The sequence below is a fragment of the Gymnogyps californianus genome, chromosome 2 (genome assembly GCF_018139145.2).
Source record: "Gymnogyps californianus isolate 813 chromosome 2, ASM1813914v2, whole genome shotgun sequence".
Lineage (NCBI taxonomy): Eukaryota > Metazoa > Chordata > Aves > Accipitriformes > Cathartidae > Gymnogyps > Gymnogyps californianus.
The window spans coordinates 117,766,503-117,787,921 of record NC_059472.1 but is presented as its reverse complement, the minus strand read 5'-3'; the positions used below and the strand labels follow the sequence as shown (position 1 = coordinate 117,787,921).

The 21,419-nt window shown below is 40.4% G+C and overlaps 2 protein-coding genes across 2 annotated transcripts in view; both read left to right on the top strand.

Moving 5' to 3' along the window:
* Positions 1-13,647, top strand: part of KIF15 (kinesin family member 15) — a 39,500-nt gene extending 25,853 nt beyond the window's left edge. The window contains exons 23-35 of the mRNA XM_050891184.1: positions 191-266; positions 536-622; positions 1,610-1,714; positions 2,585-2,707; positions 4,154-4,300; positions 5,300-5,404; positions 5,713-5,877; positions 6,338-6,444; positions 9,659-9,731; positions 10,315-10,352; positions 12,036-12,201; positions 12,632-12,763; positions 13,072-13,647. Of these exons, the coding sequence (XP_050747141.1) occupies positions 191-266; positions 536-622; positions 1,610-1,714; positions 2,585-2,707; positions 4,154-4,300; positions 5,300-5,404; positions 5,713-5,877; positions 6,338-6,444; positions 9,659-9,731; positions 10,315-10,352; positions 12,036-12,201; positions 12,632-12,763; positions 13,072-13,134 (1,387 nt within the window). The 3' untranslated portion in view covers positions 13,135-13,647. The remainder of the gene's footprint in view (positions 1-190; positions 267-535; positions 623-1,609; positions 1,715-2,584; positions 2,708-4,153; positions 4,301-5,299; positions 5,405-5,712; positions 5,878-6,337; positions 6,445-9,658; positions 9,732-10,314; positions 10,353-12,035; positions 12,202-12,631; positions 12,764-13,071) is intronic.
* Positions 13,648-14,822: 1,175 nt separating this feature from the next.
* TMEM42 (transmembrane protein 42) lies at positions 14,823-20,803 on the top strand. Its single transcript, XM_050891968.1, has 3 exons — positions 14,823-14,939; positions 19,632-19,778; positions 20,633-20,803. The coding sequence occupies exons 1-3, from the start codon at positions 14,823-14,825 to the stop codon at positions 20,774-20,776; spliced, it is 408 nt and encodes a 135-aa protein (XP_050747925.1). The 3' UTR covers positions 20,777-20,803.
* Positions 20,804-21,419: the final 616 nt, after the last annotated feature.

Genomic DNA, 21,419 nt, shown 5'->3' with positions numbered 1-21,419 from the left:
TCCACTACTGATAGCAGTGTATGGCTAGTAACTAAACTATTAGTCTTTTGTATAGCACTGAGAAGGTGATAGTTAAAGAACTCTTCAAAAAACTTAAGTGCAAATAAGAATAAACTTATATGACTTGATTCTCATTAAAGCTCTCTTGTGCTCTGATTATATGTCTCACTAGAAAAGTTTTCTTCTCCAGGGAACTCTTGAAAGTACTTGAAAAAGCACAGGTGGAGAAACCATCCTCTGAAATGGTGACACGGTGTGAGCAGCAGGTACAACAGCAGAACTGAATGTCTAAATTCTGTGTTCATGGATTTCCTTGTGCATTAATAGCAATTTTATTGGTGAACTGACTGTTCTGTTGATTACCAGCAAAATAAATGTAGAGTTTTCAAGTTTCAGATTGTTTTGTTAAGCTACTGCTTAATTTTTCTGGTAAGGTAAACAACTTAGTTCCTTCATTTTTTTCATGGCTTTGTGCTTTACAAAACATACTTCAAAAGTAATTAAGTCTCTCCTTCACAATTATTATTTCTTCTAGGAAGCAAAACTGCAGAAATTGGAACAGGAGCTGGCTGCTGCTGAAGAGATTATTGTTTCTTTGAAGAAGACAAATGATTCGGATAAGGTTTGGGCTTATTTCTGTTAAGTGATATCCAGTTTTGTGAGGAACTATGTTCTGTAGTAGAGTTGAAAGCCCAGAGCCTTTCTGTGATACTTAGTAATTCTGTGCTTCTAGGCAATCCTGGCTGAATCTTTACCTGTATCTAGGTAAAATAAATCCTACCTTTTACTGGCATGGAGTTTGCAGGGTGGTAGGAAACTGGTATGCATTCAGAGAAACACAAGATAACTGAAGGTTAAACAAAAAAAAAAAAAATCAAAGTAAAGCTGTCTACTGGACAAAACATTCAATGCATAAACGATGCATAATTCCTCTGATGATTAATAGGGCCTTCCAGTTAGTGCCATGTTGTAACAGGCTAATAGAAAAGGTAAGAAAGGTGATGTAAGAATGTGACTGTGGGTATCTTTATTAATAAAATCAAAGCACTTTTACATGAAAAGACTGCTCCAGTGTTTTGACAGCTTAAATAGCAAAAGTTGCCATATTACAAGCACTTATGCTGTATGTGAAACAGGCATAAGAAATCACAGAGTGCATTTACTATCCAGCATGATGCAATGATAAGTCTTGCTTTTTCCGTGCTAAAACCAAAAATTTGACATGTATAAGGTCAGAAGAATCTGGTATTGTCAGTGCAGTTGTGTTTCTTGAATGTGCCTTTTTCCATTGCAAGCAAATGTAATCTTAACCTATAGTACTTCTATTCTCCTGTTAGAAACCCATTACAGCCTGAGCCTAAATCAGAGGGCTACTCTTCTCTTCTAATGAACACAGCAGGTTATTTAATTCTTTATGTAAGTGCTTAGAACAAAAGCCAATGATTTAACAACAAATTTCCTGTTACTCCTTTACATGTGCATGTTGAGGCCTCATTTTCAAATGATTGTTTGAAATTTGGGACTGACAAATTATACCCCAGAGAAAGTCCAGTTATATATATACATAAAATATGTATAATGTATCAGGATTAACTTTTTTATGTTGCAGGAAGTTGTAACTGACTTGATGAGACAGATCCAGGAGCTGAGGTCTTCAATTAATCATAAAACTGAGTCCATAGATGGGCTGACAAGAGAGCTCGAGGATATAAATGTATGTTCTGTCATTTTGAAGGACATGGTATAGTTTTTCAGAAATGGAAGGCAATGACATGTCTTATCATGGGTCTCAAACAGCATAACTTGCTGTAGCGTTTTAGAAGGAAACTTCTTTGTTTTGACATGTTGAAATCTTCTGAACATTTTATGCCTAAGGCTGTCTTGAAAACTGAACTCTCTCCACGTGGTGGGTGAAGAGCAGTGTCTCTAAAGGGACCTGTTCACATCCTGTAAACTACACTCAGCTGACAGTCACATTTAGATTTTCTCAGAAATTGGCAATTTAAGACTTCAACAATTGAAGCTGAATTGTAAATTCATTTTTGAGGGAGTGAATTTTTATGTTGCTGATATTCATATGTTCTACATCTGAGAACAAGTATAAAGAACTAAAACTATGTATTTGAATAACTATGAATAAATATGATGCATCTTCTTTATTAAAATGGGTCTGGTTTACAAACTGATAGAGCAACCCACAGAATGCTTTGGATAATGTATACATATGAACTATGAATTCAAAAGGTCCTACAGACAAAATGTTGATGAGACAGATTTCTACATATGGTTATCTGTTTTTTTTAATAATGGTTTTAGTGGTTAATATGTATTGTGGTTGCTAATACATATTAAATTAATAATATTTTCCCATTGTTCTGACAACTCATTTCTAATACCATAGTTTGTGTAATTTAGCAAGTATCATAGATCATTCTGATTTTAGTCATTAACACTGAGATTTTAAATGTTTGTAGTTGTCATCATAAGATTTGTGATACACATTTATTTGTATTATGTTTTCCAACTTTCTTTGATAACATGTTTTCCTAAAATATTCTAAAATTTAATTTAATACTTTTCGTAGTGCAAGTATAATCTTGTTCTGGCTGCAAAAGAAGAAAGCAAAGGAATCATAGAGGATCAGGAAAAGCAGATTGAAGAACTGAGGGAAACCTTGGAGAGAAGACAAATAGCCGATAACATTGAGGTAAAAACATTAATGTTGGTGTATTATGATTATTTGTTCAACAGACCAATTGGATGTGGTTTTGCTTAAAATACTAGTGTAAAACTTAACCTCATTTTAGTTCGAACTATAGCTAGTTAAGCTGTTCTTAAAGGAATTTTTCATGAGATACCTGACAAATTCTCTTAAATTATCACATTACTTGACATAAATATTTTATAAGCTACTTCATAAAAACCTATGCTAAAAGCCTGGTTTAATTTTGTTAAGGCCACTAAGGAATCATCAGCTGAATTTAATGGCAGCATTAGATGATGCAGCTGAGAAATTAAAATAGGTAGAAGAATATATTACGTTTAACATTATCTCTTCCCCCACTGCTACTATATTCAGTAACAGCTTTTCTTTACTCATAATTTTAACTAAAAGCTCCACCTGCTGGAAACAGATTTAGGATGCATTGTTGATTCAACTGTGGTTTTGCTTTTTAAAATTGTATCTTTCCTTTTTAACTCTGACTTTCCTGTTACTGCTCTCACCATTATTTTGGTGAACATGTCCATCAGTCAAAACCACTAGCCTCTCCTTACAAGTAATTTCTACAAGATAATCTGTCATATTAGATATGCTTAGTCCAATCATATAGCACCAATAAAGTCTTCCAGAGTAGTGTTTGCTTCTCAAAAACCATTCTTAAATAGATTTCCACTATGTTTAATAAACAGACTATCTTCATTAATAATCATATCTAAATTTGACATTCTGGAACCCAAAACTGAGTCGCCTGCCAAATGGATCGCTTTTTTTTGTTTTGTTTTTTTAAACTGAAGTACCAATTCTTACTACAATGTTATCCTTGGGTGTATCTGGCTCCTGATAAAATCATAGTGTTTCTCCTTCTTCTTTGACTTTGTACATCAGTTACTAATTTCCTTCATGCTTTCTTGTCTGGACAAGAACAGCTAATCCAAGGTGGCATTTAAAATATTGTTTCTCCTTCTAGGTTAACACACCTTGTGTAGGTATGATGCCCTATCAGATAGGGTGGGAGTATAGATCCTAGAATAAATCCAGAGGTATCTACAGAATAGCACTGCACTAAAAAAGCTGTAATCCCTAATTCAGCATGGATTGAAATCTACATGTTCTTTTCTGGTTTCTTATTTAAAGAATTGTATCTCTTTCTAAGTACACATTATACTTTAAAACAGTGGTTGAGTCCAAATATCTCCCACAAGTATCTAACTGTAACTATACTGTGGGAAAGTTCTCATTTTTGTTCCACAAGCAAGACAATGGATATGGAAAACATGGCTTCCTACAATTCATGATGAAAAAGTGGAGGGAAAAGGGAGATGCTTGTAGCTGTTAGCAATCTTAGCAAAAATGACAAAACATCTTGAAACAACTGCTTTAGAGTAATAACTTTAACATTTCTTTCTTTACTCATCCAATGACTTAAAATAGAGAGACCTTCTGTGTGAAGACTTGCATCATACCACTGATCAGCTGATAAGACTGACAGAGGCTTCTAAGAAACATGATTCATTGCTTCAATGTGCGCAGGAAGACATAACAAAGAAAGAAGCTCTAATCCAGGAACTCAGGGAACAGGTAAAACAAGGAAATTCTTCTGCTAATTAGCTCCTTGGGAGGGAGCTGTGGTTAATTGTAGCTTCTGGAAAAGGTTTTACTTGTAATTTTAGAGCATCTTGTACACAGTACTCTTGGTGAAGAGCAATGCTCCTTCCTGTAAAAGCAAAGTAGTAGTTCAAAAGCTTCTGAACAAAGGCTAGATAACTTTTAAATACTTTGGAAGTGGTGTCTAGAGATCACAAAAATGTTTACTCTGAAAGCAGAGTAAAATTATCAGTACCTATAATAACAGAGCAACCTGAGGTTATAAGCAGTGTAACCTAGGGAATTACTTTTTCCTCTGCTTAACACTTATCCACAAACGATATCATTATGTAATAGAGATAATTGTTGAGCTCTATAAATTATGCAGTCTGAGAGTGATTTGGAGCTTTTGCAGACCAAATAGCTATGTTAAGCCTTTGTCCAAATTTTAGCTCTAGTTGTCCCAACTGTCATAGTGCTAAGTAATATATTTGTGTTGGCAAAAACTCTAATAAGGATAAGTTATTTTGGAAAGAAGAGTTCTTTTGTCATGTTAGCATATCCTCTTTGAGGAAACTGATTAAATCTATACCAGTAAAATCTTTGTTTGTATCAAGTCACCTTTTGACCAGTAATGTTTGCCAACAAAGTTCATAATAGTTTTTCTGTGCTAGCAAGCCCTTTGAAAGGTAGATTGTGTTAGCAAGGGAAGAAAATCAAATACCAACAACAAGAACAAAATTCAGATTAATATGCAATATACAGTATATAGTGCATATATGCTTTCAAAAAATGCTTGTTACATGCAACTATTTTGAATGATTAACAGTTATTAGGTAAATATAGAAAACACTTATGAAACTGAAGTCTAAGGTAATCTAAAATAACTTATGGTGTACTTAAGCTTGCTCAAAATAGAGATCTGGCTGCTGTTTCCTTTAGTATGTTGTGTGTCTTATGAGCTAATTTAATTCTAATTGGGGTTTCTAATAGTTGGACAAAATGACAGAAGAACTGGAGAAGAGGAAGAACGAATATGAATTTAAAATGAAGCAAATAGATTGCTTTATGGACTCATCTTCAGTAACATTTCCTCAGGTATGGCATTTGTGAGAGAAACATTTTCATTGTAATGACTGTTAAAACTCATTGAAAAGGACTAATAAACTTTACAGCATGGCTTCAGGCTGGGACCAGAAATGACAATGTATTGAGAATGGTCAAATCCCATTCACCTGGTTGGTAACTTAAATGTATTATTGATGATTTGTCTGCTAGGAATTTATTAACATATGTCTCCAATTAAGTATTATAACCATATACTGTAACCACATAATGTAACCAATACATAGGGGAAACAGTTCTTTACTAATATTTTGTGGGTTTTGTTTCTTTTAACTCGCCAGTGTCCAAAAACTCCCCCTAATTTTGATGTGAATTTGGCAAAGCTTCTGGAAAGTCATGAGCAAGAAATAGCTGATCGGAGGGCTTCTGCAATAAATCTAGAGCACCTTGTACATGAACTGAATGAAGAACGAAGAGCTAAAAACAATGAAATTCTAAGGCTGAAGGTACTATGAGTTAATCTCTACAGGCAATTTGTAAGGTTAAAATAAGACAGAATACAGAGTTCAGATTTTTAATGAGCTCTGCTTAGTAGTCTGTCCATTAAAACAGGAAGGCAGTTCTTGATCTTCTCTTTACCTAGGCTGGTAATAAATGGTGACAACTTGCTCGAGATGTCCATATATCTCATTTTCCTGAGATAGATGAGGACTGAGTTGTTTCATGTTCATGAATATCAAATGGTAACATCATTTTTGCTGATGAAACTGTTCTGACTTATTCTAAATCAAGTTTCTAATGAAACTGTAAATGGAAGGGTGATGCAGATCTTTGCCAGAGAACTGTGCTTGTTTTCTGAGAAATAGTTTTGTCTTCTATTTTACTCAAAAACATGTTCAACTGGAAATGAAAACAGGAATTGCAATTTGGTCTTCAAATAAAATGTTTCAAATTTCACTTGCTTAGGAACAATTAAATGAGTTGGAGAACTTGCGTCTGGAAATGCAGATATTGGTGGAGAACAACAGGAATCTACAGAGCCTTGTAGAAGCTCAGCGACTAAGTAAGAACAGGTAAAGTAAAATAAAACAAGAAAAACCTGTCTTAACTTGAAGCAATTAAGTAAGATAAATTTACAGTTTTTATTTGAAATACAATCTTACATATTGTTCGTATAATTAGAGATTGACTCAGCCTTTTCTATGAAAATTGTTTACTGGCTTGTAAACTTTATTGCCTTTAAATCACAAATTCTTAAACACAACAAAGTTTTATAAAGGAAATGCAAATAGAATGTTAAATAATTACATGCATAGCCATTTCTGTGTATTATATACTGCCATATCACTTGTGCAGTTATGGATTCAGTAGATAGGAGATGTCAAATGAATTCAACGCGAGTTTTAACACAGACGTAAATGGAACCAGTTCTCTATCTTGTCTTGTTGAGACTAAGGAATGAACTTCCTCTCAAAAGATGGTATGCTGCTGTATACCTCAGGTTGAGATATCCTGAAGTTTGGTTCGAACTGTAATCTGTACAGTTTAGTTTTGGACAGAAAATACTTTGTTTCATGGCTTACCTTTTTTGTTTTTTCTTTGTTTTCAATTTTGTAAAGAATTAAATAATCTGCTGGTTTACATCTTGTGAAAAGGAATCTTATCTGGCAGCAAATAATTCTGTTGATATTTAATGACAATTCATTTTTAAGGGGCAATTTAGTAAACAGTAACTTAATGCTAGGTAGTTTAATCTTTTTTTTTTGCCTATTAAATGTATAAAAAAAATTTTCCAGAACTTTTATCTCTATTCAATGAAGTATCAGTGTTGTCAGTTTTAGAACTGACTTTTTGGTAAGATAAGTATTTAATGTAAAAGAACACTATTAAATTTGCAAAATCAAGTATTCCGATTAGAAGATGTTGTAATTGCAGGTGTCTGTGCAACTCCAATTTGTCCTTGCATTATATGTATTATATAGTAATCTTCAATTATGAAGGGATTCATTTGTGGAAAACATTCTGTGCAGAAGGTGGGACAGATCAGGTGGGATACTGAATGATGATGATGTCTCTAGGGCCTTCTGCTTAGTTTGCAACAGACATTTGAAAGTGTGTTGTGAAATGAAATGGGAATCACAGAAAAACAAGAAGTGGTTACCTTGCCATGGAAAACTGGATTCTGTGGCTTTGTTTTTCACACAGTTTATGGAGTAGGTTACTCTTATGTTCCTCGCTTGCTGGATTCCCAACCTGGGACATAATTTGGATATGCATTAACAATTCCCAGCTGCTGTTAGTTGATAGGAGTTGTGGTTTGAATAGACCAAAGGCTAATAGTATATTGCATGCTCTCTGAAAAATCAAGTTTTGATATATCTCAGGTGGGGATATTCACAGCAGACACATGCTTCATACATTATGGGAGCAGCTGATAGCAGCAGCAGGTAGTAGTCATCTTTTGTGTGGCCCAGCGTTAGAGAGCGAGATGATTTGATCATTGGTGTCACATGTGACGAAGTAATGAGATGTGACATCTTGGATTGCATTGGAGGATGTTTGAGAATACAAAATGAGACCAAGTGCTTGCTCTCTTTTGGTATTTAGTGTTAGGGCAGGGAAGAGCAAGCTGTACAGGAAAGGTCAGCCTTCACCTCTGTAATGCTAAACTGGAGCAGGCTCAGTTCACCACTTTGGAGCTGGTACAGGCTGCCCAGTACTAGAATTTGAAAGGCTCAAGCATAACCAATGATTCTAAACTTGGAGATTGTAAAGTTCATGTAAGTATCCACTGAGAATAAGTAAACAAAGTGTGTTGCAGATTTGTCCAACCATTTATAAGCTGGATGAATTTGGGTGGATTTTTGGAAGTGGGTGGTACCAAATTTTAACAAGGAAAATACAAGATTTTTATTTTAGTTCTCAAAGCTGTTAGACTTTTTAAGCTGGCATTTAATTAACAGTAACAAAAAACCCACCCACACATACACACACTTACTCTCTGACTGAGGCTGTTTATACCAGATATGAAAAATAAATCACCAATTAATCACTAGGTATGTTGACAAAGATTTTAAGTTACTGAAAATAGCGGTCTTTTATAATTGCATCAAATTACAATAACTGTTAATCAACTAAGTTCTTCCTTTATGGCACACCACAAGAATGAAGTGGTCCCAATGGTGTGTTGGTTTGGGGGTTATTTTAATTTTAGGGTGTTTGCTTACTTCCATCCAATGTCATGTTTATTAAAAACTAACAAAATAAAAAGTTTCCAAGTCTTCTGAATACAAAAATCTTTTACCTTCTTAACTTGGCAAGAACCACTGAGCAACAATCTTGTAGGAAGGAGTTGCTTTCTGCAGTCTATGCGCACGTGAACATCATGAACTAATAAAACATTTACCTCAATCCCTAAGCTGTCTAACACACCGTGCTGGTTTTGGCTGGGGTAGAGTTAATTTTCTTCATAGTAGCTAGTATGGGGCTATGTTTTGGATTTGTGCTGGAAACAGTGTTGATAATACAGGGATGTTTTAGTTACTGCTGAGCAGTGCTTACACAGAGTCAAGGCCTTTTCTGCTTCTCACACCACCCCACCAGTGAGGAGGCTGGGGGTGTACAAGAAGTTGGTAGGAGACACAGCTGGGACAGCTGACCCCAGCTGACCAAAGGGATATTCCATACCACAGGACATCATGCTCAGCATATAAAGCTGGGGGAAGGAGGAAAGGGGGGGCATTTGGAGTGATGGCATTTGTCTTCCCAAGTAACCATTACAAGCATGAGCGCCCTGCTTTCCTGGAGATGGCTGAACACCTGCCTGCCCATGGGAAGTCGTGAATGAATTCCTTGGTTTGCTTTGTTTGCATGTGCAGCTTTTGCTTTACCTATTAAACTGTCTTTATCTCAACCCACGAGTTTTCTCACTTTTAGCCTTCTGATTCTCTCCCCCATCCTATCGGGGGGGAGTGAGCAAGTAGCTGTGTGGTGCTTAGTTGCTGGCTGGGGTTAAACCATGACACATACAGTTGCATAGTTATTACATTTTTAATTGTTTTCATTGAAACATTAGTTTCTCTATACTCTTAACAAAGGAAAATGTGATGTTCTTGGAATATAAAATTTTAGACCCTTCCAGAGTTGTTTCATAATGTTCGGTATTCTGAGTACGAACATGTGTCAAGACAGCTACACGCATTTACTGGTTTAATCTGGATAAGATGTTGTTTTTACAACTGGTTTCCTCTGTTTGTAAGAAACTTTCTTCATTCTTGGATTTCCTAGTGATCAGAAACATCCTGATGTTCAGTACCTCAAAGAGAAAGAGGAGGAGATTGCTGAAGAACGACTTGCCAAGGTATATTACCCTTCTCATGTCAGTTGTTGTTTCCCTGCTGTGAAGTATTAACATGTTTTCTTCTATTTCATAGCAGTGAAACAAACACTGATTTCTAGTGAATTCTAACAGACACAGCCTGATACTTATCTATTAAGGTTTCTATCTTGGTCTAACACCAACGAACTGGGTGTCAGATTGCACAATAAGCAAAAACAGATTCAGATCACTAAATCTGACTCATCTCCACAGAGTTGGAAAGTGAAGATTGTGTCACTTGCTCATGTCAGGGCTCTGCCAAAGGGTAGCTAATGTCACAGCGGAGCTTGCCATGGATCTCCCAGACAGAAGAACCCCTTGTTAGAGCTCTGCTGTGTATGAATGGGCAGACAGATACTGCTGTGGGTCATTTGTGCTGGCATGAAATTGGAAATATGTGCATATAGCAAAGAGATGAACTTACAGTGAATATTAGAGATGTAAGCTACTGGGCAGTAGGATGATCTTGGTAGGATCTGGAATGAGATACATAGCATCAATTAAGTGACATATATATGTATATTAAACATTAACACTGTAATTAATGGTTTTTGAACTTTTACAGAATAAAGCAATGGAGGAGATGCTGAAAATCAAAGCAGAGTAAGTTTAAATATTGTTCATTGAAGTGGAGACTTGTATTAAACTCATTAATACCAAAAAGGTATATTTAAGCAATAGAAGTCCAAGATCTGAAACTATAAAAGATGTAATTTGGAAATGTTGTTCACACTTCTGCAAGACACATTGAGTTCTTACTCTTTCTCATCAGTAGGTGGTAGTAGCACCTATTACTACATTTTCTAAAAGGGTAGCATTATATCAGGATAATACTCTGAAATAAGTGGAACCATAGAAAAAAGTTAAATTGGAAGAGACATTTTGAATTGTTTAAAATTATCTAGGTTTTGAATTCTTTTATATGCAGTGAATTCTAAGCACATTCCTTTTCAAATTAAATTGAAATACTGTTAATTTATTAATACCGTAAATATTTTATAATTTTAAACTTAATCTAATTCTTTGCTTCTTTCTGGTATTTGTTTAAATTTTTGTGCTTCAGCTTGAATAATGAAAATTGTTTATTATTAGAGGATTCCTAGATTGTGTTTGCACTATTGTGCAAGTAGTCCTCAAAATTCAAGTGTTTTTGCACCTTGGATGAATAGTAGTCAAGAAATAAAATACTGAATTAGTAGATAACAATTAGTTTGAAAATGTTGCTTCTGCTATTCTTTTCCTAATCTGTATGGCTTCAGGATTCATAGTGGCTGAATCTCCTAATATTTCAGTTATTTACATTTAATGGAATGCTTTCTATATAAGTAACTTCTTTTCAGGATGAAGATAGTTTTTATGCACACAGTCATTTCAAAAGTAATTTATATTTAAGTTTTCCAGAAACCCTAGTCTTGATTAGGAGTTATTTAGCTATTCAATGCATTGGTTTTTCATACCTGTCTGGTCTCTGAAATACGCTTTATAACAGTGCTACAATGTCTCATACAAACAAATAATGTCCAAAGAGGAAAAAGATTCTTTTGTCATCAAGAAAATGTCTGGACAAATGCAGCAAATGAATACTGTTTTCATATAGTAGGTCTTAAACACCAGGCTTCAGTGAAACAAAACTGATGACAAAAATATTTCAATTTATGCAATATTTGAATAGACATGCAAAATTACTGAAGTTCATATAATCAGTAGACAGGCTGCTAAGTTTGATGGCATGTTTAATATTCTGTGAGAGCCTGACAGAATTAAAACATTTTCAGCAGACAAGATGTCTATCCAAAGTGGTGGTCCTTCTGTTACCAGGCCAAACAAGCTCAGACCATCTCCACGCTGTTCAGAGATGTTTCTGAGCAACAAGGCTATAAGGGAAAAGCCATATACAAACCAGCAATTTAGGGGAAACTTGAAGAGCAGCGGAGTTCATCTGGCAAATTTACATGCCTTCGGTGAATTAATTCAAAGTGTTCTTGTAGGTGAGGCTTCTATTTTCTTTCATGAGTGGAGTTGTATGTCCTGGACTGGAAACAGCATACTTCCCAAAAAGAAGAGCAACTCCAAAACACTGCCTAGTTAAGAGATAGTATCAAACACAAGAGCTGTGAAGCAGAATGAAATTTTTCCTTCTCTTAGCACTGAGTTCTAGGGAAAATATATTGTTGCAAAAGGATACTTTTAAAGGAGCCTGCCTCCATGTCCAAGGCTGACTTAGTAATTCAGTTGTATGCCACTTATGTTGTTGTTTAGTGTTTTATGATTCTTTTATATTGGCAGATTAGAAAAGACCAAAAATACCCTCAAAATCAAGGAGAATACTTGTCTTGAAATGACTCTGGAGATGGAACGAACAAGAGCTTTGGAGCTGAAAGCATTTCATGAAAAAGAAGAAATTAGATCAAAACTGGAGGAAACGTATGAAGAGAGAGACAGAATTGGAAAGGTTATATATGTATAATTTTTTTTGTCTTTACAGTAGAATCTTATTCAGCAGAGGTAGAGCTGTTACTAATTGGACAATATTCTGAATTAATTAGCCATCAAAGACTGCCTCTGAAAATGTTTTGTCTTGCAGTCTAGTTGTATTTGTAATGCTGTTTCGTACACTAGTGGAACTCTGGGTATGGAAATCCATGTTGCGATTAATAATACAAATCAAATGGTGCTTTTTTTTTTTGCCCTTTAGAGGGATCTAATGTAGTACCTAAGGAGACATAAGACAAATACTTGTTTCCTGAATGAACCAACTCTTGCATCATATGTTACAACAAACTTAAATGTTAGTATGTTAATAGTTCTAAAGAAGCTATTTTTTCTGAAAAGGGAAGGAGGGGCTACAGTTAAGAGGTACACAATGTATTCATTAATTACAGGAAATGGACTTGCTGAGGAAGCAAGTTGACACTCTTGCTGAGGAGAACGGGAAATTACTTGGTCATCAAAACCTAAACCAGAAGATTCAGTATCTTGTGAAACTGAAGAAAGATTACGCTAAACTTACTGAGGTAAGTTGCAGAGTAGAATACAGATGAAGTAATGGCCTGACATAGAAAAGAGCTAAGCTTTGAGAATGAAAACTAAAGTTCTTGCTCTTCTGTTGGAGAGTAATAGACAGGTACCTCTGATTTTATGCAGTTGTGTAGGTCATGGCTGGTCTGTCTCCTCACAGGCCCCAGACAACGATCACCCCATTTTATTTCCTCAACTACGTAGTGTATAAAACACTTGAACAAGTGTAGATACCATTTCTTTCATATTTCTAAATAAGTGAGTATAATTTCCTTAATACACCCATGTTTTTTCTGTTTTACAGGAGACTGAAAAACTACGAGTTGAAAATGCTTTTTTGAAAGAATCAAAAAAATGTGACATGTAGACATCACTGTCAGCTATAATGACACAAATAAAACTGCAGAGCCCTACTTTTTAAGTGTACAGAATAAGCAAAAGCCAGTTGTCAAACTTGACTTTTCCTGTGCTCCTAGAATAATCAAGTATTTCAGTTCCTGGATTTTTTGCTGGTAGTAACTTTTAGTGAAGAATTTTATTGCAGCGATGTGGGCAGCTTTCAGTGACATTAACACCTTCCTATGATTTTTTTTCAAAAACTGGTTTTGTGTAGGTGCTGGAAGATACTTCCTTGAAACTTCTGTACCTTGCCAAGGAAAAGCTTTCTCACTGGGAACACACCTGGATTTTTGTTTCCTTTTGTGCTTTTATTCAGGTTCCTACCTCTTCTGAAATGCTACATTTTCCACCAGAGCCAAATTTTAAAAAGCACAATTTCTTTGTGATTTTTTTTTCCTTTTTTTTTAGCTAAACATAGGGTGTTTTTACTGGGTTGCTTAAAATTAATTTTCATGTTGAAGTTTGTTCAATAAAGCACAAATGTGAATTTAGTAATAGACTTGTAAATAGTACTATAAATATCTTTTGGCTTTGTATTCTTTTCTTTCTCTATTTGAAATTAAAATGCTTTTTAAATCTTTTTTTCCCCCAGTATAAACTTACAGCAGACCTCTATATTAGCATTGTAGCAAATTCTTTCTAAGTATTTTGCAACCATTTTCTTACCAAACAAAAGTTAGAAATGTCTGAAAATATGCAGAACATTTTAGGAGTATAGCATATGTTCATTTGATCGCACTTAAGATTTATTGCAAATAACTGAAACTTTTATTAGTGGAACACAAAACATTGATTTATATACTAATATCAAACACTTGTGTGTTTAGCTTTTTTTTTACTGTCAGTAATCCTATCATTCTGGTTTTTGGTACTTTGTACAGTACTACTTTTGCCCACAAGCAGTGGGGCAAAAGGGAGCGAAGAGAAAGATGTGTGTCAAGTAAAGAGCAGGATGCCTACTGAGTTTCTTCAGTATTTGGCTGAGGGGAAGAAGAATTTCCCCCAGCTTATCTATGAATTTTAAAGCTGCCTAATCCTGCAGATTTGTTTCCGCTTGAACTTTGAAGCATAGAAGTAAAAAACTGACCTTAAACTGGGGAGGTTTTTTTTCTGTAGACAAGTAATAGTGGAGATCCGAAGTAACTAACAATGGTTACTAGCACTCTAGAGATCAGACTGAGAGGGGCTTGTCTTAGACCACAAAGCTGTTGTCTCCTGTGGGCTTTATTTGTTACTGCCATGTTCTAGGTTTACAAATGTTCCCCCGAGCGCCTGTCTGTCTTGTGTGACTGTTTCTGGACTATTTCCATGCAGGCAGGGGTTTCTGCCCCTCCCTGGCTGGGGAGGCACGATCGCTGCTGCACGCTTGCTTACTCGTGAGCCTTTCTCTCTGTTGTATGTCTACAGTAGGACTTACGTTGTTTTCGTACTCCATCCTTTTTTTAAAAAATAAAGCCTTTGTATATAAATCAACATTGCACGCGTGCATTTTTCTTTCCCTGTCCCGCCCCCCTTCAGCAACACAGCTCCACCGCGACGCCTCCCCTCCGCAGCGGCCCTGGCCCGGCCGCCCCTTCCCGCCCGCCCCTGCGCAGAGGCGGGCCCCGGAAGGCGGCGGGCTCGGAGGGGCGGCGGGCAGGCCTGGCGGTGCTCGGCATGCCGGCGGGCGGCGGGGCCGCGGCAGCGGCGGTGTCCGCAGGGCTGCTGGGGACGGCGGCGGCCGCCGCGGCGAAGCTGGCGCTGGGGCCGGGCGGGGAGGCGGCCGGAGGCTGGGTAAGGAAGGAGGAAATCAGTGCAGGGAAGTGACTTCCACGAGTTAACGTGTGTTCTGCCTGTGGCCTCCTCCTCCCCTCCCCCCCCGACAGGCGTTACTCAGCCGTTAGGGCTTCGCTTCTTATTGCATCTGTGATGGGGAAGAAACACGCCGGTTCTTCCTCCTGCTCTTCCAGGGGCTGCCCTGCGCTTGTCTTCAGGCGGGTTTGCTGGGAAACCGGGGCGGTCTCGGAGGGCCGAGCCGTGACTCACCTCTTGAGGGAGCCGAGCCTTGTAGCTGCTGGAGGGTTGACTAATGCATGGTGGTAATGTAAGCAGACTGAAGCAAGTCTGCTGGCATGTAAAAGAGAAGAGAACAAGTGTGGTGCGGGAATGCCTGAAACCAAACCCAACTCTGAAGGCCCATTTGCAGTCGTTTTATGTCAGTTTTACTTTAAAAGCAGGATGTTAGTACGCTTGAGTATCAAACACTTGTTCTCAGTCTGCTGTTTGGCTAATAGCATTGCCCTCCTTCCTCTCTTGTTCTGTTTCTGTTCACTGATAAGGAGAGCAGAGAGGTGGAGCAGTTGATTTCCACTGTGCTGCTCAGCCGATGTGCTCATCTGGCGACTGTTGGGTGTTCTGAGGGGATGATCTTTATCTCGGTTATTTCTCAAACCTCGTTGTGCTTAAGATTACATGGGGCTGCTGGCCTTTCACCTCAAAAAATAGTGTCCTTAGCTACAGACGTGAACTCTCACACAGGCACGGCAGAGGTGGAGATGTACACAAGATTGGGTGTGAATGGGGAGATGCTGAGGTAGACAGCATATGTGTATCATAATAACATGTTGTGGAGACTCATTTAGGTATAGAGCGGGGGTTGTTATTCATATGGCAAATGTACATTTTGACTTGAAATCCAAAGGAGAACCCACAAGAGAAACTAGATCTGAAAATATCCAGCCTTGCATCAGGAAAAAAGACAATCAATTTGTATGATTAGTAGAGATGGTTAAAAATGCAAAAACTCAGTACTTGCCAATCTTGTTGATCCTTTCCGATATATCACAAAGGGTGACAGGAAGGAAAATCAAAAAATTTAAATCCTGATACTCTTCCCAATCCACCCTCCAAAAGATCGTGCTCTGCACTGACAGAAAAGCAGAGCATGGAATTACTGAAAATGCTGGCAGATGCGTGGTGGTCTCTTTTCTGAGTATTTTTCTCATTGGAAATTTATAGAAATACTGTCCATTTGTTGGGGGGGGGTTAGTGTTTGGGTTTTTTTAAGGTGCTATGACAAAGTGTCGTGTCATTGAGGTGGAGGGTTGCCAGCAGGTCGAGGGAGGTGATCCTTCCTCTCTACTCAGCACTGGTGAGGCCACACCTGGAGTGCTGGGTCCAGTTCTGGGCTCTCCAGTACAAAAAAGAGATGGGCATACTGGATAGAGTCCAGGAAAGGGCCACTCAGATGATGAAGGGACCAGAGCATCTCTCCTATGAGAGCTGGAACTGTTCAGCCCGGAGACTAGAAGGCTCAGGGGCCGTCTCATCAATGTGTATAAATACCTGAAGGGAGTGTGCACAGAGGACGGAGCCAGGCTCTTTCCAGTGGTGCCCAGTGACAGGATCAGAGGTGACGGGCACAAACTGAGACACAGGAGGTTTGCCCTGAACATCAGGAAACACTTTTTCACTGTGAGGGTGACCGAGCATTGGCACAGGTTGCCCAGAGAGATTGTGGAGTCTCTGTCCTTGGAGATACTCAAACACTGTCTGGACATGGTCCTGGGCAACCGGCTCTAGGAGTGGCGAGGTTGGACCAGATGATCTCCAGAGATCCCTTCCAACCTCAACCATGCTGTGATTCTGTGATTGTGGTTTTATTTTCCAGACAAATTGGTTCCTTCAGTTACTTCTTTCAAGTCCATTCTAGGTGATAATTATGAACTAAATTAATCAGTTTAGCTGTAAAACTAACCAAGTTTTAAGTAAATGCCATAATCTTCCTAGTAGCTTAAATTGCACAGGACTGTAGACACTTAAGTGTTTCAGAGGGCTCCCTTTGAATCCTGCATGCTTGCTGCAAAGGCATTTCTGCAGAGCAGCCACAAGGCAACAGAGTTTCAAGGAGTTTTGTGTTTGAGGAAGAACTACAGAAATCTAAAAATAAGTATAAGAGAACAGCCATCCCTTGTGCAGCATAGAAAGCGGCAGCAAATGGTAAAAGTGTATTGATGCTTCTAAAAGGTTATGACATAGGGTAGCAGGATACTCGACGGCAGCACAAAGATGGATTTCCCGGCCAAAAGGATGTGTTGTGATGGCCCAGCCTGAGAGCAGCCTGACCAGGAGAGGTCATTTCACTTGAACAGAAGTTTTCCTTTACTTTCCCCTCTCCCCTGCCAAACTTCATCTAAAATTACTCCTGCCACTTCAGGAGTGATTCTGGATTATCTGAAATGTACACTGAAATTAATTTCCTCTTAGAAAAACAATCAGAACAGTAATCCTTGACTCACTGGGCTGGCTCAGCTGAGCCCTTGGCAAGGGAGGAATTTATACCTCCGTCCTTCCTTGTGAGGAACACCTGGGGATGTTCCTGTCTCTCTGCCTGTGTGCCATTGCGGTGACCACTCCTCTGCCCAGGATGCGGAGGGGCTTGACCTCTCTCTGGAAAACCTTCCTTCTGGGCATATGCTACCTGCAGAGCACACTGCAGCTGATTTCCTTGGCTCTGCAGTAGAAGAAGATCAGAAGAACCCATGGGTTCAGGGTCACTTTTGAAGATAGCATAGCTGCTGTGATGGTGGGAACCAGCTTTGCTCCACCAGTGGTAGACTCAAGTCGGGCAGGACCTCTGGAGGTCTCTAGTCCAACCCCTGCCCTGCAACAGGTTGCTCATGACCTTCTCCAGTCAAGTTCTGAATACCTCCAAGGTTGGAGAGCCCATGACCTCTGTTCCAGTGTTTGATCACCTTTGTTTTTCTTGTATCATCAGATCAAAATTTCACTTGTTCCAAACTTTACTTGCTGCCTCTTGTCATATCCCAACGCATCTCGGAGAGGAGACATTGAAGACATAACAAGATCTCTTTTTCTTAAGGCTTTTTTTCCCCAGCAGCCTACCTTGGTAGGCTCTTTTTGATCCGGAAATATGCTGAATTCAGGTGAAACACAGAGAATTATTTTCCCCTCTCATCTCTTTACTCCCAAATCTGCCTACCCGCTAGAGGTGTGTGTGGATGTACACAACTGCCCTGAGCAAGGTAAAACTGGTCACACAGGCAGAGGGTGAAGCCGGGAGGCAAACCCCATCCCGTGGTGAGCCATAACATGGCAGAAGGTTTCTTCCTCAGAGAACCGGTAGCAGCTGGGCATGGTTGTCTCTCTTATCTCTCTCTGCAGGGTTTGCCAGGGCAGGGGTGGGAAAGGAAAGTGCTTCACTGGTGGGAATCATTTTGGATCATTTGCCCTGATAAAGTTGGAGACCTTTGCCACAAGTGGGGCAAAATGAGGCCAAACACCTGAATCGTCCCTCTCTGGGATGGGGTTAGCCTCAGAGAGCTTGTGTCAGCCATCGGGCAGGGATTTGCTTTACAGCCTTTTCCTTTTAACTTTGTACTTGCTACGTCACTTGCTTCAGAAATCCCTGTGGCCTCCCCTAGCTTGCAGTTAATCATTTCTTCTTCTGAGTGGGAGCAGAACACGGTTGGTGGCCCCCATTGATTTGGGTGGCTGGCAGGGGGCCACAGTGCAGCCATTCCCACAGGGCAGGTGCCACCTTTCAACTGTGTTTGTTGGTGGCTTCACACCTACATTTCTGTCTGCTTCGAGATGGATCCCACCATGGACTAAAAGGTGACGTGCTATGAAGGCATGATCGCTACAGGCTTAGACAAAGCCTTGCTTTCACTTGCCCTCGTGCGCCTCCTGAGTGTTCGTGAGAGTCGTGATCTGCCTGTGATCTCCTCCCTTGGTGTTTTCACGTCAAGTACATGGTACCTGGGGGCTAGGATGGCCACAGCAGCTAAAACTATGGGTCTGGGGGGAGACTGTGAATGATGAAGGCTTTTTAGGCAAAACTGTGCCCTTTTTTCAGACTGAGGCTGTTACATGTCTTGTCAGATTGTCTAAGGAGGGGGATCTTTCTTGAGAACCTAGTTGGCCTTGAAGGCCCTTGAATTCAGAGGTGGTTTTGTTGCCACTAAATGCTGGGGCAGAGAGCTCTCAGTAAATCTGCTCTCCAGCGAGCGTGCAAAATAAGGCATGAAACCCCTCAGCTCTCGCTTTCCTCCCAGAGGACCCCACTCTGCCCTCGCTGCAGCAGTAATGCAGGCCAGGTCATGGGAGGTAGTGAGGACCAGTGGTTTGGGTCTCAGCCTGAATTCACAACAGATGGGTCCTGGACCACACGCAGCACCAGCACGTACATCTTTGGTGTTTGTCTCTGGCAGGGCTGAATTTGACCCTTTTCCATACATCTAGCGAGGACTCATGGCAGGATGTGCCAGGGTCACGCTCCATCCAGGGCTGTTTCCTTGCTTCTGTTTCCTTCTGTGATTTAATATATTCATCTTCATGTAATACCAGCTATAATTCAGCTTCAAAAGCCCACGCCGTTGGGTTTTGCTCCAAAGTGCCCATGAATTAGTAAGGGTGAATGAGCAGTCGGTGAAAATACATGGGTTTTTCCGTTTCATCCTGCAGCTGCCTGTGCTGCTTCGCATTGGCTGTGTTGGCTTGGTGTTTGTGTGCAATGCGGTGATGTGGACGATCTTTGCAAAAGCCCTGCGACTCTCCTCCTCCTCGGCCACTGCCTCTGTGACAACGACGGCCTCCAACTTCATCTCTTCAGTGAGTAGATCCCTTCCCCAGGCGCTGAAGCCTGGAGGAGCACAGCGATGTGGGAACGGTCACACTGGATGCGACTGGTCCTAGCTCATGTCCCAGCGTGACTGGCATCGCTGGCCACAAAGGGAGAGTTACAGGCAGACGTGAAATGATTGTGTCGGGCCTCAGCTGCTCTGACAGTTGTTCACAGCAGAGGCTGTAGGACTTTTCTGGGTGGTGCAGGAAGGAGGACGCTGCTGCCCAGCACAGTGCCTTGCAGCAGCTGTACGGTTCACTGAACTTTTCTAATTGCCAGTGACAGCCGGAGCTGGGAGCTTTGCTCTGTTTTGCTCTTCCTTTGCAACACCTCACCTGTGACAAGCCAAAGCCACCACAGCTGGGTGTGAAGATGCACTGCCTCTAGTGACAGCAAGAGCATTTTTGACGCACAGGCTTTTTCTGCGCGCTTTTCACTCTCAGCAGCTGTCCACCTTGTTTCTGTGCTCCAGTGTGCAGTTAGCTCATGGTGGTGTCCAAAACTCAAGTCAGTGAGGCCCTTTTTTTATCGACTGGGGTTGCCCAGTTGACTGGACATTTGGCTCCCAAGAGGTGCTGGGAAGGCAGCAAAGCACACGTGCATCTGCCAGAATCCTGCTTTGGGACCGCAATATGGCTGTGCTTCCAGGCTGGATGGTAGAGTAGGTCATCTCCGGCATCACCCGCAGCAGCCATTTCTGTTGGTGGTCCCAGCAGGAGTTTTCTCAAGCACATTTTTTCCAGGGCCGGCTCTCCCAGCAGAACTCCTCGCAACTCTGGCAGCACAGGAGGCTTTGGGGTTGCTTGGCTCAGCAAAGCTTTGTCTTTGTCTTTTCTTTCAGGCCATCCTGGGCAAGCTTCTCTTCGGGGAGACGTGGACGCCTCTGTGGTGGGTCGGCCTCGCCGTGACACTCTGCGGCCTTGTACTGCTGCACACGGCTGCACCCCGGCTGGCGCAGCTCCCAGTGGAGAAGAAGGAGGCATGATGGCTGCCAGAGGGGGCATGGCGCCATGCCGCCCCTCACCAGCCTGCGTCGTGACGGCGTCCCCAGTCCCCAGCCGACTCCAAACGCACCGGCCACAGACCTGCTAACCCCTGCTCGCCTGCTGATCTGCCGACTTGCAAAGTCACGCTGGTTGCATCTTTCCTGGCAGGTCGGTGGTGGTGTGGTGGCAGTGACAACCTCGGAGGGAGCTGGTCCGCCCTGAGTCAGTATTGTGGAAATCAGGGCCAGAGGCTTATCAGCTGCTCCTCCTCTTCACACCCTGCGGCTGCGGATCTTTCCCATTTCGGGGAAGGCTGAAAGTAAACATGGTGGCTGTGTAAGGTGCCTATGCATCAGTACTTTTCCATAAGAGGACCTATCCCAAAATTGAAAAGCAATCAGAAGTAGATGCTGAAGGCAGCTGATATTTCTAATCTGCTGTTCCTGACTTTCCTCTCTGCCTCTTGAAATGGCCCCGTGCCTGCTGCTGCCTGTAAGGCTGTGGAGCCTTTCATTAATTCCTTCAGCTTCCCCTATCAGTCACATACACCTTTTAACTTGCCTTTTGTATCTGATGCCTGTTATTTCCTCTTACCCATTCCTGACATGTTATTCACTGTAAGGTTGCTGTGCTTTCCTTTAA